General features: G+C 55.5%; 1 protein-coding gene across 1 annotated transcript in view; it reads left to right on the top strand.

The window, feature by feature from the left end:
• LOC119094104 (synaptotagmin-16) overlaps positions 1–15,155 on the top strand; it is a 20,410-nt gene extending 5,255 nt beyond the window's left edge. Inside the window, exons 3-8 of the mRNA XM_037217180.1 lie at positions 1,066–1,233; positions 3,256–3,364; positions 7,204–7,361; positions 10,594–10,763; positions 11,603–11,744; positions 14,275–15,155. Coding sequence (XP_037073075.1) covers positions 1,066–1,233; positions 3,256–3,364; positions 7,204–7,361; positions 10,594–10,763; positions 11,603–11,744; positions 14,275–14,472 — 945 coding nt within the window. The 3' untranslated portion in view covers positions 14,473–15,155. The remainder of the gene's footprint in view (positions 1–1,065; positions 1,234–3,255; positions 3,365–7,203; positions 7,362–10,593; positions 10,764–11,602; positions 11,745–14,274) is intronic.
• Positions 15,156–15,574: the final 419 nt, after the last annotated feature.

Genomic DNA, 15,574 nt, shown 5'->3' with positions numbered 1-15,574 from the left:
CGACGCCCGCCGGCTCGACACGGGCGAGACAGCGCACGCACCGCTGATCGTCGGCAGTCATCAATCGCCGCCGACCGGCCGGCTGTCTGTTCCGGGCTTGTTATGTGCCTCGGACCTAACCCAATCATGCTGTTGTTGTGTGTAATGTGCCGCGCTACATTGTACGCGCGCCTGTGCATCGTTATGCAAATTTCTTGGCAGATGTGTTGCTGGAATTAGCGCTACGCTGAAGTATATCTGGAAAATAATGAGCCCGGGTTGACCGAGTGTTTGCCTGAACATTCTGATGCTGTGTGCGATCGCCGCGTTTGGTTGACCGGCGGTCAAATGACTACGCTTTGTTGCGTGCGACCGTGAACGGGCGAGACGAAGTGAGGTCGAGTCATAACCAGTCAGATCAGGTCACCTTGGATCGTGGCAGATCAGGTTATGTTATCAGGGGCCGGGTTTAGTCAGTTGGTCTGGTTGAGTCAAGGTCGTTTTGGTGTGTTCACGGTAAGACCGTTTGGTCGCAGTGGAAGCTGAGCTCAAATTTAAAAGAGAACGCGATGGCGTTCGATGCCGGTGGCGCGATGGCTATGGCAATGATTGTGGCGCGATGTCTGTCTGTTTGATATTTGATGTATTTTATGCACCTTGATTCTTTTCTTAAATAACGTCAGGTGGTATCGCTTTTTGAACACATGGAACATGGGTATCATCGTGCATGCTGCTCGTTTGCTGCGCTCCTTTCTGCACACCCATCCGCATCAGGCGACTAGATTCTAGAACCCTCTAGCAGGCGCTCGGATCGGCTGCGTCTGGTACCATCCGATTGCGCAACTTAGTCCTACACATCACACCCCTCTGCGGTGCGCCCGTACGCCTTCTGCAGCCTGATGACCTGGTGGCGTGATGATCTAACGACTTCATGACCTGATGACCTGGAGGCACGATGGCCTGGTGACCTGATGGCATGATGGCATCATGACCTAGTTGCCCTGATGACCTGATGGCTTGGTGGCGTGATGCCCCTGATGACCTGATGACCTCCTGACTCTCATGACTGTGCGGTGCCGCTCTCAGGAGCACCTGTTCGACTTCGGTGACGTCAGCGCCGATGCGAGTCTCTCCCGCTGCGGCTCGCTGGAGGTGGCCTGCGCCTACGACTCCCCCAGCCGGAAGCTGTCCATACAGGTCCTGCAGGCCAAGGGCGTCCCGAGCCGTGACCGCGGCGGGGCCAGCAACACACAGGTAGGCCGGCGAGTCGCAGGCATGAAGGTCTGTCAGTCACGGTCTGACAGTTACGGCCGCTCATAGGTCTGTCAGTCACGGTCGCGCACAGGTCTATCAGTCACGGTCTGTCAGTCACGATCTGTCAGTCACGGTCGCGCACAGGTCTGTCAGTCACAGTCTGTCAGTCACGGTCGCGCACAGGTCTGTCAGCCACGGTCTGTCGATTACAGTCTGTCAGTTACAGTCTGTCAGTCACGGTCTGTCAGTCGCGGTCGCGCACTGGTCTGTCAGTCACGGCCGCTCACAGGTCTGTCAGTCACGGCCGCTCACAGGTCTGTCAGTCACGGTCGCTCACAGGTCTGTTAGTCACGGTCGCGCACTGGTCTGTCAGTCACGGTCTGTCGATTGCCGTCTGTCAGTTACAGTCTGTCAGTCACGGTCTGTCAGTTACGATCGCGCACAGGTCTATCTGACATGCTCAGACGCTTCCGCGTATACCCGGGTACGTTGAGAATATTCAGGTAGGTGGACAGTGCTCAGCTATGTTGGAAATGTCTAGGTACTTGGGGGGTGTTTTGGCACCCTTGCAATGCTCAGGTAAACAGAAAATGCTCGGAATGTCTGCAACGTTAAAGAGTACACTCGCAACGTCAAGGTGAGCACGGCAACGGAAACTATCCGGGTTCTGCAGTGACGCTTTTTCGAGGTTTCGCGAAACTCACGTCAGGTCAGTGCCAATCGGGTTTTCGTCATCACCGCATTGAAGCGCTCGCGAGAAGGCTCTACTCCACTGTCAGCCATTAATGAGTTTTAAGAAGGCCGACTCAAATTTCTGAAGTTTAAGCCCGCTGCCTTTTTTTTAAAGCTGACCACGCCACCTGGCGGATCACCTGGTGCATGTGATCGCAGGCCCCCGTTCTTCTGACACTTCTACTCCTTGTTTTCGCTGATGCAATTTTCTCCCTGCCGTGGGCTTCAAGTTAGAACCAAAGCCCCCTGGAGGCGGGACGAGGTCGAAGCCAATCTCTGCCAGTTTCCTCGGGACCCTGTGTTTTCCGTGTCGGCCGTTCCGACCAAAGGAACGCGAAGCGCAGCCAGCGGCCCTGAATGCTATCCTACCAGGGCGATTTAACGTAAACAAAGGCCAATCAAAGGCGGTACGTGATGCGACTGATACAGAGACATGGGCTAGTCGGGCGTGGGCTAGTGGGAAATAGGCGAAAATAAATGGACATTGAGCAGAGCAGGTCGGTAGTGCCATGCAGAGTCTGTTCGTCTGCACTGCCTATTTGAGACACAAGATCCTGAAAATGAAGCGTGGAGTATGAAGCGTGCGTACAGAAATTATCTTATTTCTACTTGCTTGACTCTTTCCTGCTAAATTAAACAAGGTACGAGCAAATTGTTTGGCATCTCAATTATGGGGTGGCCATAAATGCTTGAGGATTAATTCACCTCGAATGCAAAGTACTGTTACCTCATGTGGGCACCTGGTATCATGTCGGCTCCATTCGAGTCACCTGTCAGGGACATACTGGCAACAAAAATAATTTCAAAACGCATTTGGTGGGTGCTCAGCAGGCCTGAGAACGTTTAAGCTCAGTTGATGTAAAAACACATAATTCAGGATAGGATTTTTTCAGTTCAAGTAAACATTTTGTCACATTTCCAGTAATTTTCAGGTTTTTCAAGGCACCAGACCCATCTCAGGAGTGGTTTTTTTTGGTTGTGTTCCGAATGTCAAGATAAATACATTGCCACTCTTTATAAATGGTGAAGGAATAAGGGCAAATAGTCAACTTACCCATGCAACCCAGATGTACATTTACGAACACTGAATAAACACAAACATTGGGTTTGAGATGAAAACTGTGTTTGTGTTTGGACCGCTTTGCTTTCTTAAGACATGTTTCTGCCCACTTAAAACGGCTGACAGATGAAATTATCCGCGACCAACAAATCACGTTATCACAGAGATCAGGCCAGGTGATGGCTGAAACACCCAGAGCAAGGTTACTGACATGACGCCGTCTGTCTCAGGTCCGCCTTGTGTTGCTACCTGGCAAGAAACAGAGATTACGGAGCAGAATGCAGCCCGGCGAGGCGCCGCAATTCAACGAGGCGTTTGTTTTCAACAAGGTCGACCCGGGTAAGTGCGGGGGACGTGCTGGAGCGCACGATCGGCCGCCTTGCCCAGACCAGCCTTTCAAGGAAACGGCGTGTAGCGTGGGCACAAAATCTTCACGCGTAGTTCTGGTAACTTGTTCTCGCAAGGTCGTGACAACTTTTGTCATCTGAACACAGCTGATCGCAGCACAGAATAAGAGGGTCTTTCCATATATTTTAGGTGCTCGAGTTTTGCTAGCACTCCTGACCTGAACTTTAAAACGAGGTTTGAAGCGAGTTATTGTACAGACATCAGTCATATTGAATCCTGGTATGCCCATTATCAACATATATCTCTAACATATGATGAGAAGGCACTGCTTCTGGACTTGGGGGATATCCAGTTTAATCGCACTGCTGGATAGCGAAATGGCCATGATCGTGTCTTGAGCCTGCATTTCTGCAGCAGCATCTCGCTGCGCTGATAGGACCGTATGCACAACACAGCTAAGTCCATTGGAAAGCAAACTTTACCTATTTGCGAACGAACTGAGCGTGTCGTGTAGCTTCAAAGCTGTCCTTTGAGACGGTCTGGCCCCACACACCAAGCGAGAGGCACACGATGCCATTCCAGCGACACGTATACGAGCCTCGAATCTGCAGCCGACCCACCCTGACCCAGGCCTCGCACGCTACTCTCAGGGACTGATCGCAAGGGACTCGATTGCTTTCTAGATGCAATCGAATTTTCCTGGCAGCGCCGCTCCAAACTGAAACATCGTCCTTACAAGACACGGCAAACTGTGTTTGATCAATGCGTCTTGCATACTGTGGGGTACACTTTCGCACGGACGGAAATCGGAGCGAGACGTCACGGTGACCTGGGACCGCTTACCAAACCCACACAGCATGCACCAGATGCATCTGCATGCCACGGACGCAATGCAGGCCAATGGTGATCTCTTGCAAATGATCTTGCAAATAGGTCAGGCTTGCCGACGAGCATTGAGGCCAGCACGACTACTAAGAGGATCCTCGAGAGACTCCTAGAGAGGTACTCCTAAGAGGATCCTCGGGGTCAGAGAGGAACCGTGGACTGGAGTCCTCGGAGTCCGCGACGATCCGTGGGCTGGGGTCCTCGGAGTCCGCGACGATCTGTGGGCTGGGGTCTTCGGAGTCCGCGACGATCCGTGGGCTGGGGTCCTCGGAGTCCGCGACGATCCGTGGGCTGGGGTCCTCGGAGTCCGTGACGATCCGTGGGCTGGGGTCCTCGGAGTCCGCGACGATCCGTGGGCTGGGGTCCTCGGAGTCCGCGACGATCCGTGGGCTGAGGTCCTCGGAGTCCGTGACGATCCGTGGGCTGGGGTCCTCGGAGTCCGCGACGATCCGTGCGCACAGGAGGCAGGCATTGGAGGCAGCCAATAAGCCCACGGGGTGTTAGGACGTCATCCAGGTAGCTAGACATTCTGGAGACCAACAAGGGACAAACCTAAATGTAAGAGGACTCTGGGCTCTCTTGGGGAATGTCTGGACAAGTCAAAGTTATTCTCAACATCCTCATGTGGCCTTGAACAGCAAGGGATCGGTGAACGGTGAGAGGTCCGCGGAGCTGTCTGTAGATAGCCTCCAGGAAACCGCTGCGCTCCGTGAGCCTATTAAGGCCCAGAGAAGATGAAGACCCCGACAGGTGGCAGCACAATAAGCCTTCAGATGACCAGGAATCCTCCGCCTGCCACTTTGCTCCCGATGTGTTATTCAGAGAAATAACTGCATCAGGTTCTATTCAGGAGCGTTTACATCGGAAAGCAGTGCTTGGTACAAAGCCACAGGCAGCACCTGGAGCTTTCCACGACAAGCTGTAGACAAGCTGGAGCCCCGGCTTTCTCAACTCGCTGGACGTCTGACTCTTGCCACTTTCCGTCTACAAATATTGTCTAGGTACCCGCAGGGTTTCGTGGGTACCTTGTCCGCGTTCGCCGGCCCAATGTTGGGAATGTCACCGTGACACTTATCTCTGGGTGAGCTTGCGTGCGCGGCCGGCTCCCTAGCGACGTGAACGCGGAATGTCAGTGAGAGGTCGGGTCGCTCCCCCCCCCCCCCCCCCCCTCCAGTCTTGTCAAAGATCAATTTTGGCAGATCAGCCGTGGCCAGGCTTGTAGGTATATACAGCAAAGACCACGAGACATGCTCATTTGCTTTTCTTGTATCAAAGCCTGGTGCCTCAAGTTGTATTTGTGCAGACCATGTGTTTTAGGGGGTTGAGAAGCTCTGCAAGCTTACTCGAATATATGTATATGCATACATATATGTATATATATAGAGAGAGAGAGAGAGAGAGAGAGAGAGAGAGAGAGAGAGAGAGAGAGAGAGAGAGAGAGAGAGAGAGAGAGAGAGATGTGTGTGTGTGTGTGTGTGTGTGCGTGTATGTCTGTGTGTATGTGTGTGTGTGTGTGTGTGTGTGTGTGTGTGTGTGTGTGTGTGTGTGTGTGTGTGTGTGTGTGTGTGTGTGTGTGTGTGTGTGTGTGTGTGTGTGTGTGTGTGTGTGTGTGTGTGTGTGTGTGTGTGTGTGTGTGTGTGTGTGTGTGTGTGTGTGTGTGTGTGTGTGTGTGTGTGTGTGTGTGTGTGTGTGTGTGTGTGTGTGTGTGTGTGTGTGTGTGTGTGTGTGTGTGTGTGTGTGTGTGTGTGTGTGTGTGTGTGTGTGTGTGTGTGTGTGTGTGTGTGTGTGTGTGTGTGTGTGTGTGTGTGTGTGTGTGTGTGTGTGTGTGTGTGTGTGTGTGTGTGTGTGTGTGTGTGTGTGCGTGTGTGTGCATAAGCTTCCAAATCGAAGATATACTGACCTTATTTTCGCAATGGTAATGGAAAGTTTAACGACCGCCCAAATGACCTGACGAAAACCCATGCATGGCCTCCCAAAATACAGCAAAATAGGTACTCTTACGTATTCATCTGCATGGCCAGACAGTTAGTGGATTTCTGATTTGTGAGAGGTGGCACATCGGGATACAGGGAGTCGCCCACAATATATACAGCACATAATATCGACAAATGAAGGTCAGGTACGATCAGATTGTTGATAGGTTATTCCCCAGGCCGCGGAGCTCGTCACCTGTTGACTGATTTGCGATGTTGAGCACGACTACCGTCAGGGGCGTCGCGGAGACCAGGGAGTGCGTGACTGACTGAGTTGTCTCGGCTTAGAGATTGACAAGATTCAAGCGGCCCTGGAATCGAGAAAAATCTTAGGAAAGTTCAAAAGCCATCCCAGGTGATGTGGGTAGGTTACGTAGACCTGAGGTGTCTTGCGCTGGAAGATAGCCAGTGAGGCTCCAGAAAATATAGCACTATAGAGAAGGTCAGAGGGCTCCCAGTGGTCTTAGTTCACAGAAACGAACAGCCTACGCATACACTGGAGCTCAAAGGGCACACACAAGAAGTCTTTATTACAGAACTACCGCAATGTTTAATGTCTGCTCCTCACTACGCTCAATTTTCGTTACTACTTCAGTATCCAGGCTTCATGGATTATTCGCAGTTGTACCGGTTCAGCCGTACACATCAGTTTTGTTCATACGTGACGGCTCAGATGACCTACCGTCGGTCGGAGCACGGCTGCGTTCCGTACGGCTGAGCGCTGCTGACCTGACCTGACCTCAGATGACCTGCTGTCGGTGGGGTGCGACTACACCTGCACGGTTGAGCGCTACTGACCTGGCATTCTGTGACTTCTCCAGATAACCACAGCCCGGTCAGGGGTATGGCTGCGAGCGCCTGACCTGACCTGAATTGACCTGACCTCAAATGACTTGTCAATCACGGCTTCCGTACGGCCAAGCGCAGCAGAGCTGACCTGACCCGACCTGACCTGACCTGACCTGACCTCAGATGACCTGCCGTCGATGGGGGTGCGGCTGCGCCTGTACGGCTGTGAGCGGCTGCGTCGGGAGCGGATGATTGGCGAGGCAGTGCTGCCCTTCAGCGGCGCCAACGTGGAACAGCAGACGCCTATGTGGATCACGCTCCAGCCCAGGGCCAATATGACGGTAAGCGGACAAAGCACTCCTGATGTCCTGCTGCTCTGATGGAAACGGGGGAAGGCCTGCCACCATGCCCTCGTGTCAGATGATAACGGCTAAGATGTCTGCATTTTTGATGTATTTACAAACGCAACTTTAGAGTTTTAACCTTGTTTGGTGCAGTTAAGATTTAATCAGATATAGCTGTCGTAATTTAAATGTTCTGAATGAAGATAGACGTGCGTAATGGCATACGCATTGATATAATGTATACATATACATATAATACATACATATAATGGCATTGAGCAGTGATCGTCCGGCTTTTATCAATTGTGCAAAGCTAAGTTGCGTATGTGATGGGTGCGTCACGTGATGGTATTCCGGGAGCAGAGTTGTTTTATTAGCCATCGTTTTGGGAGCTGCACTCTCCGCTAAACTCATCTGAACTTTCGGTTATGGCCATGGCGTAAATCTCTCCGAGCCCGAACTGCCAGACGAACCAAAGAGCGATGGCTCAGAAGGCAGAGCTGCCAGACGGACCAGAGGGCGATGGCTCAGAAGCCAGAGCTGCCAGAGAGACCAGTGGGCGATGGCTTAGAAGCCAGAGCTGCCAGACGGACCAGTGAGCGGTGGCTCAGAAGCCAGAGCTGCCAGACGGACCAGTGAGCGGTGGCTCAGAAGCCAGAGCTGCCAGACGGACCAGTGAGCGGTGGCTCAGAGGCCTGAGCTGCCAGACGGACCAGTGAGCGGTGGCTCAGAAGCCAGAGCTGCCAGACGGACCAGTGAGCGGTGGCTCAGAAGCCAGAGCTGCCAGACGGACCAGTGAGCGGTGGCTCTGAAGCCAGAGCTGCCAGACGGACCAGTGAGCGGTGGCTCAGAGGCCAGAGCTGCCAGACGGACCAGAGGGCGATGGCTCAGAAGTCAGAGCTGCCAGAGAGACCAGTGGGCGATGGCTCAGAAGCCAGAGCTGCCAGACGGACCAGTGAGCGGTGGCTCAGAAGCCAGAGCTGCCAGACGGACCAGTGACCGGTGGCTCAGAAGCCAGAGCTGCCAGACGGACCAGTGAGCGGTGGCTCAGAGGCCTGAGCTGCCAGACGGACCAGTGAGCGGTGGCTCAGAGGCCTGAGCTGCTGCCAGTGCACCCCAGGCGGTGGCAGGCGTGTGTTCTGAGTGTCCAGTGGTCCGGCAGCCGGCTGGTCTGGTCCTGCCCAGCTCTGGGCGGCCGCCGGAGCTCTGGGTGACCGCCGGGTTGGTGGCGCAGCGCTTCGGCCAAAGGTCCGGCAGCCAACCGGGTTGTGGTCGCGGTCCGGCGGCCAACTGTCCCGGAGCGCTGCTGGTCCGGTGGTCCGGTGGTCCGATGGTCTGGTGGTCTGGCGGCTCAGCACTCAACTGGCCCGGTAGAGGGCTGGCAGCTCGGTGATATGGGTATTCGGGACACTGGAGGTACGAGGTTTGATTCCCCACGATGCCCGCCGTTCCTGCCGGAATGAAAGGCAGGCAACATCATCGAGCCTCAGCAGCTGAGTGCGTCGTAGAGGCGGCGTATCATCAGCACCGGCGGTCGGCTGCACTGGTGGTGTGGTGGTTCGGACAGTGCGGTACAGGCCGGCGGTGGCGGATTTCCGTCGGCGCCGGCGGCAACTGCGCACACTATCGATTAACTCGCTCGCCCGGTGGCCGACTTCCCGTGGCCAGTGCAGTCAAATCAATGGGCCGGCACGGGTCTGGCGGCACGCACCGTCCGCACATACGACAGAAGTGTGCTTCTGACGGAGAGAGCGCGAGAGCAAACGCGACGGACAAGGAGAGGCCGGTGGCAGACGGGATACAGTCTGTACTGCATGGAGAGAGGGGGAGAGAGGAGTCGGAGGAAGAGAAGGAAAGAAAAACAGCCGAGCAGGTCAACGTCAGCAACAAGCGGATTAATTGTCACAAAAGTTCATGCTTCGGGGGGAAAAACCGCTGCTCTGAATGACAGCCTTAACAGAAAAGCTCCTTCTTGTTCACACATTTTCTTCCACCAAGAATATGAAAATGGATGCCGCGGTCTCTGTACACTTAGAGGCACTGGAGGCTATGCATGCAGTGCAGACGTCAGACTGCGAGCTCGTGTGAAAGCGTTAGGGGGGCCGGTGTGACGCACATGTGTAAGCGTATGAACCGCACATGGCACATCTTTCAATACGATGGTGGGAACCAAACTGTCCACGGATACAACATTTGGTACGGCAAGCTATTGACTTCTTCGTGACCAGACGTGGCAGATCATCGACGCCGATGAGATATCGCGAACCGGAAAGCACCAGACTATGTGCCCAGCGAGATCAGATGCAGAGACAGGGACAGCGAGCCATAAGCACATGAGTTATTATCCAGCGTGAGAAGTTATTGCAGTGAGCACAGTAAAGCTTGATGGAAAGTGAGAGCCATCCCAATGATGGCTTATCCCGGGGAGCCAAATTATGGTATGGAGGGCGCCCAGGACGATCTCCTTTTGAGTGCTGTTTGGCGGGAGGGTGACTTGTACATAGTTTGGCAGGGGTGAACTAGCCGTCCTTCTACCCCGGAAGGTCCTTTGCTGGGGAAACATGAACCAACAGACCGAATAAAATGCAGAGGCTGAAGGTTTGACAGCGTTGCTGATTCAGACTTGACATATTCATCGGCCTGCCTCAAGGTCAAAGTCAACGAGGTCAAATTTATGGGGTGTAGTGGCCGGGTGGCTACCACCTTAGATTCCCACATGGGGAGGGGGGCCCAGGTTCAAATCCCAGTAGTGCCATGACCCCTGATCGCTAAGTTGGCCGATGCGGTCGCTTGCAGTCCACAAAAACGGCGTGCGTCGTGTTCCGTTTTTTTAAGCCAAGTTTATATATTTCATAACGATCCAAGATGGAGGGAGACACTCGAAACTTTTAAGTGGCATTTGCAGCCGAAGTTTTCGAACGGAGATGATTTGGGAACATTGACAGAAGCGGTGGGCTCTTGAGGTGATCGGACGAGCCAAGGTGGTCCAGATTCATGCGCAGGATCCGTCGAGCACACAACTATTGGCCGCGGCTTGGCCACGGGTATCCTCTGAAAAAGGGCGCGAAACGATGAAGAACCCGTAAAAAATTGATCAATGGCTTTTCCTTTGCATCCCTGCGTGTGCGCTTGCGTTTCCTCCGGCTGATCGCACCACTGCGCAGACGCCTCGCGCACGTGGTTCGCGCACACGGCGCGTCCGTCACCGGCCGGTGTGTGTTTCCGGCAGCTAACGGCAGGTGGCACCACCGGCGATACGACCTCCCTGTGCCGGAGCGACAGCACCAGCAGCACGCAGAGTATCCACCACGGCGGCGTGCCGGAGCTGCTGCTGGGCCTGCAGTACAACGCCACCACCGGTCGGCTGGCGGTCGAGGTCATCAAGGGCTCGCACTTCCGGTGAGAACCAGCCCGACCCGGCGCCGGAACCGGCGACGCGTGGGGCCCGCGTGAGAGTGTCATGACAGCTGTCAGGCAGGTGAAATCGCCGTGATGCGCTTCCGGAGTGATATAGCAGCAATGTCTTATGACATGCCACAAAAGCCGCCCTCGTCATGGGGAACACATTTCTACCATGCCTGGACGCTTCTGTAAAGCTACATCAGAGTTTCACCAGGGCGTAAATTGGCCCGAGCCTCGTTTGAAATCAGCTAAGCGTTTTCTTTCTCTAAATTGCACGTACATGCATCTGTAACGTACATAATCGATTCCGTGTATCGTGCTACCCCATCTATTTGTATGAGCTCGGCAAGAACATGTTTCGCGGAGCTGTTGTGAAGCCCTCCCCCCACACATGCATTTTATCCGATCGAATTTACGTCATAGGTTATGAGAAAAGTCCGTGGCTTACGACCTACCAAAACGCTTTAGAGCTGCGCTCCCGTGCAGCCGTTCTATTTACGAGCAGTGTCGGGGCAACGCTGTCGGACGGCGGCGGCGTCGTTCGAGTGGTGCTCTGGCGCGCATCAGCAGACTGGAGGGCCATCGACCGCCGAGACGCAGCGAGCCTGCGCACCAGACCGGCGACTCGTTCCCGAAGAGCGTCGCGTGCTCGTCTGACAGCCGGCCCCATCCCCGGCGAGGCCACGCGTCGGACCGAGCACTGCTTTCCTCACGGGAGGGCAAAGAGCTGATCAAGGGGTCTGGTGACGACAGAACACAGTCTAGTGCCGCCTGCGGGCCTGTGGTCTGCCGCCTGATGGGCCGCGCGGCGCCGACACCCTCCTGTTCGCCGACAGAGCCACGTCGGGCAGCCGAGCGCCCGACACGTACGTGCGGCTGCACCTGCTGAGCAGCAGCGGCCGCGAGCTGGCACGCAGCAGGACTTCAGTCCGGCGGGGCCAGCCGAACCCGCTCTACAAGGAGACCTTCATGTTCCAGGTGAGGGCTCCCCCCTCCCCCCTCCCCCCACCGCCAGCGCCGCCACCACCGCCGCCGCCGGCGGGGGGCGGGCACGGTGCCATCCCGCCCGAGCGGGTCACGGCTGTGACGCAGCGGACAGGGGTTTCGGTGTGCTAGCAACAGAGGTCGATGACTGCGAGTGCAGGCCCACAGGCTGCCGGCCAGCCGGCAAAAATCAGACTCTGCAACCTTTAGTGCCACTGAGGTTGTACGTTTTTCTCTCCCATCGCCGCTCTAATCAGCTTGACTCTGCGCCGGCTGGCGCTGCCAGCGTGCGGACGGCTGCGGATCTGCTCCAGCTGCGCGGGGGTTCACACGGGAAGGCCCTCTCTCCCCGCGTGTCCCCACCGCGCGGTGTGTGCTCTCCCTGACTGGCTGGCAGAGAGCCGCTCGGCGAAGCGCGGGGCTCCAAGCCCGGCCGGGCCGCCACGTTTGCCGGCGCCGAGATCGACCCGGCCACCTGAAACATTAAGCGTATCGACGACTGAGTTAGGCCGGCAGACGCGGGCGCCAGCTCCAGGAATCGCAATGGGGGTCCCTGATCGAACGGCCATTGGTCGAGCGCTGGGCTACGGACCAGGGCGCTGGTCGACAGGTGCTGGTGGAGCCGCATGGGGTAGCCGGCCGCTGGTGGGTGTTGCACCGGTCAGTGTCCGTGCCGTTCAGTGATAGCGTCAGTGACAGTGACGGCATAGTGAGGCAAGCCACCACGGCGCATCTCAAATGGCCAGTCACTGTTGCTCGGCCAGTGCCAGGCCACGTCGCCGATACGCAGCGCATGTGCTCGATCCTTTCACACATTGGCTGGATCGGTGCCTGGGCAATCTCGGCCAGCATGTGGTCTAGTCGTTACGCTCTTCGCGGCACCATAGAGGGCAATCCCTTCCGACCATTGTGCGAAGCAAACTGGGTCCCAGCAGTGCGGACGAATCCTATTTGTCCCGAAAGGAAACCATGAGCTTTTGGCGCGAGATGGACAACCTGCACTTTAACGTTGTCTTTTTAAAAGGTGTGCGACCGCACGGCGGGGACTGGCGTTTGCTGGTTGTTTTGCTACACGCTGAGATGAGATCTATCGTATCTATCTGAGATCTGATATCTATCTATCGTATGAGATCTTATCTACGCATGGTTCGGGGGTTCGATTGGTTTTTGTTGATCGTGCTCAGCTACGTGACATGCTGTTTCGTTGTATTTGGCAACGCAATGACGCCAGGGTGTTGTTGTTTGCTTAGCATTTCGGGATCCCACCACCTTCCTCTAATAACTTCAGTGGCAAGCACTAGGTTTATGTCAATATGTGAAAATAATTATGTTAAAAGGTTCTAAATTACCGACGGAATGCCCGGCCGTTTTCAGAACCTGTCATCTTTGTGGTCGGCGCTGGTGCCTCCATAGTGCAGCTCAAGTCTCGCATCTTATCTGAAAGGGATAATCACAACACCAATTGAAGAAATTGCGCCAATAATAAGATATATTTCAAAGCATGATATCAAAACAAAATTATATGTATTCTTGACTCATTTTGTATGGGTCCTTATGACACGAGCATTTTCTCCATGTTGCAGTAATTCTGCAAAGTTGCGACGCAGCATGTGATATGGTGTATTTATGGAAGACGGGAAGCTGGATTGTGCTTCAGTTTGGAAATGGGGTAGTCCAAAACATTTTCTAAAGATTGAATCTCAGCCTCTTAAATGGACGGATTTGTGGAATCTGAGCTTACGCTGAGCATTGTTTATTACGTGAGCCCTGACCCCTACCATCCGATCGCGCAATTCCAAGCCAACGGCAGAATTTGGTGACGAAAGCTTAACGTACCGCAATGCTCGGCACGGTTTGTCCTGCCTTCTAACGTCAACTGACCTTGAGCACCGCCGCTGTCACTAACCGCAGGCCATACCTAACAAGGGCAAATAGCGAGCAACTAAAGGGACTCGAACCCACCCCGGCATAGGAGAGAGGATCGGAAGGCAGGCCATTGTAGTTGGGCTGTTTGGCTCAGAGCCCTTTCGACCAGAAGTGATCTCTTTAGGGCTATGGGATGAAGGAGGGCGGATAACGCTGGGACAGGTCTACATGCGGCTGGGGGGGGGGGGGGGGGGGGACAGACGCCAAGCCTTAGTCGGCGCAGGGACGCCCGGTCCGGGTACCCCTCCCCAGGGGGTCTCTCGGCCCATCTGTAGCTGACGCATGCACCCTGCCCCGGACGAGCGAGGCGTCGCGAGGATGCCAGATTAACCAATAACGAGGATGAGAGGGTCGGATGTAAAGCAGGAGCTCCAACCGAGTCACCGAGATGGACGTATTATAGAAGATAAAGGTGAAGGGCACCAACACGGCAATGCTCTTCCTATGAGCATGTCACTAGTAAGGGAAATGTCGAAGTCAAAAATATTGTGGAGCTTCCATGGCATGCCCTGTCCTTCAAGCACATATTTGACCATGTAGCGTGCAGCTTAGCCGAACCTGCTCATTCGGCTCTACAACTCACTTCTCCTGTCCGCAGATCCCGCTCTTTCAACTCTGTGACGTCACCCTCATGGTCAGCATCTACAGCAAGAGAAACATGACGAAACGAGACCTGATTGGCTGGTTCGGCCTCGGGCACAACAGCTCGGGAAATGAGGAACGCTCTCATTGGTCGGACGCGCATGACGCACGTGGTGTACAAATATGCCGGTGGCACCTGCTCTGCGAGGAATGATGCATTCTTGCTCTTCCGTGTCCCGACAACTTTGATACTCACTCGTCTTGCCACATCTCTCTTTGTCATTCTTCCGTTTGGCATTCGTTCCGCGCTATTGTCGAGGCATGCTATGCTTCACCGTGTTCTGGCAGTTACATCTACCCGTGGCCCTGACGTCCATTCGCGCATTCGTCGCTTGGCGAATACTGAGATTAGCGTTTTAAGTCGAAATCGTCGTGTTGGGATCCATAGTTTTGGAATTATCCATGGTATCAGAATGTCATGGGCGGTTGCGGCTGTTATGGCGCTGTTGTTCTAAGAAGTGTGTGAATGAAGTGTACTCCTATTTTACCCGGCGCCGTTTCACTTGTAACCATTTTGCATCCACATCGGCAACCACCGGTCCTTCCGCTGGTCCCGGCAGAACCTGTCGCACTTACTTGACCAAGTAGCTTTCGACATATGTTCCGTCGGACGCTGCTGGCAGTCGGTCCACAGGCGTCGCGTGGGCGGGCGTGCCCGGTCCGAGAGCCCCGAGTGCGCTGCCACCTGTTGGCGGCGCGGCGCCGGCCGAAGGCGGCTCCAGATCCGTCGCGTCTACTGTCCGGGTTGTGATATGACTGGGTGGCCGTGTCTGATCGTCCCCTCGGCCTCCTGACCAGCGGGCATGCCGCTGACGGCTGGCGGTGGCCATCGCCCCTCCCCCCCCCCCCCCCCCACCCGCCACTTCTGCCACGTGTGACTGGCCGGGCTGACCTCACGCACCGCCACGCTGAGTTGGCTGTAAGCGGGGCGGCGCGCGTGGGGTCGAGACTGGAGCTGTCCAGGGGCCAGGCTGACACCACTCCTCGCGTGGGTCGCCGCAGTCCCCGTGGCGCCGGGCGCGCGTGGGGTCGAGACTGGAGCTGTCCAGGGGCCAGGTGGACGCCACCCCTCGCGTGGGTCTCCGCGGTCCCCGTGGCGTCGGGCGCGCGTGGGGTCGAGACTGGAGCTGTCCAGGGGCCAGGCGGACGCCACCCCTCGCGTGGGTCGCCGCAGTCCCCGTGGCGTCCGGCGCGCGTAGGGTCGAGACTGGAGCTGTCCAGGGGTCAGGCTAACGCCACCCCTTGCGTGGGTCGCC

The sequence above is a fragment of the Pollicipes pollicipes genome, unplaced genomic scaffold (assembly GCF_011947565.3).
Source record: "Pollicipes pollicipes isolate AB1234 unplaced genomic scaffold, Ppol_2.1 Scaffold_4002;HRSCAF=4701_pilon_pilon_pilon, whole genome shotgun sequence".
Lineage (NCBI taxonomy): Eukaryota > Metazoa > Arthropoda > Thecostraca > Pollicipedomorpha > Pollicipedidae > Pollicipes > Pollicipes pollicipes.
Note: the sequence above shows the minus strand (reverse complement) of the source record. Positions and strands in the feature narration are given on the sequence as shown.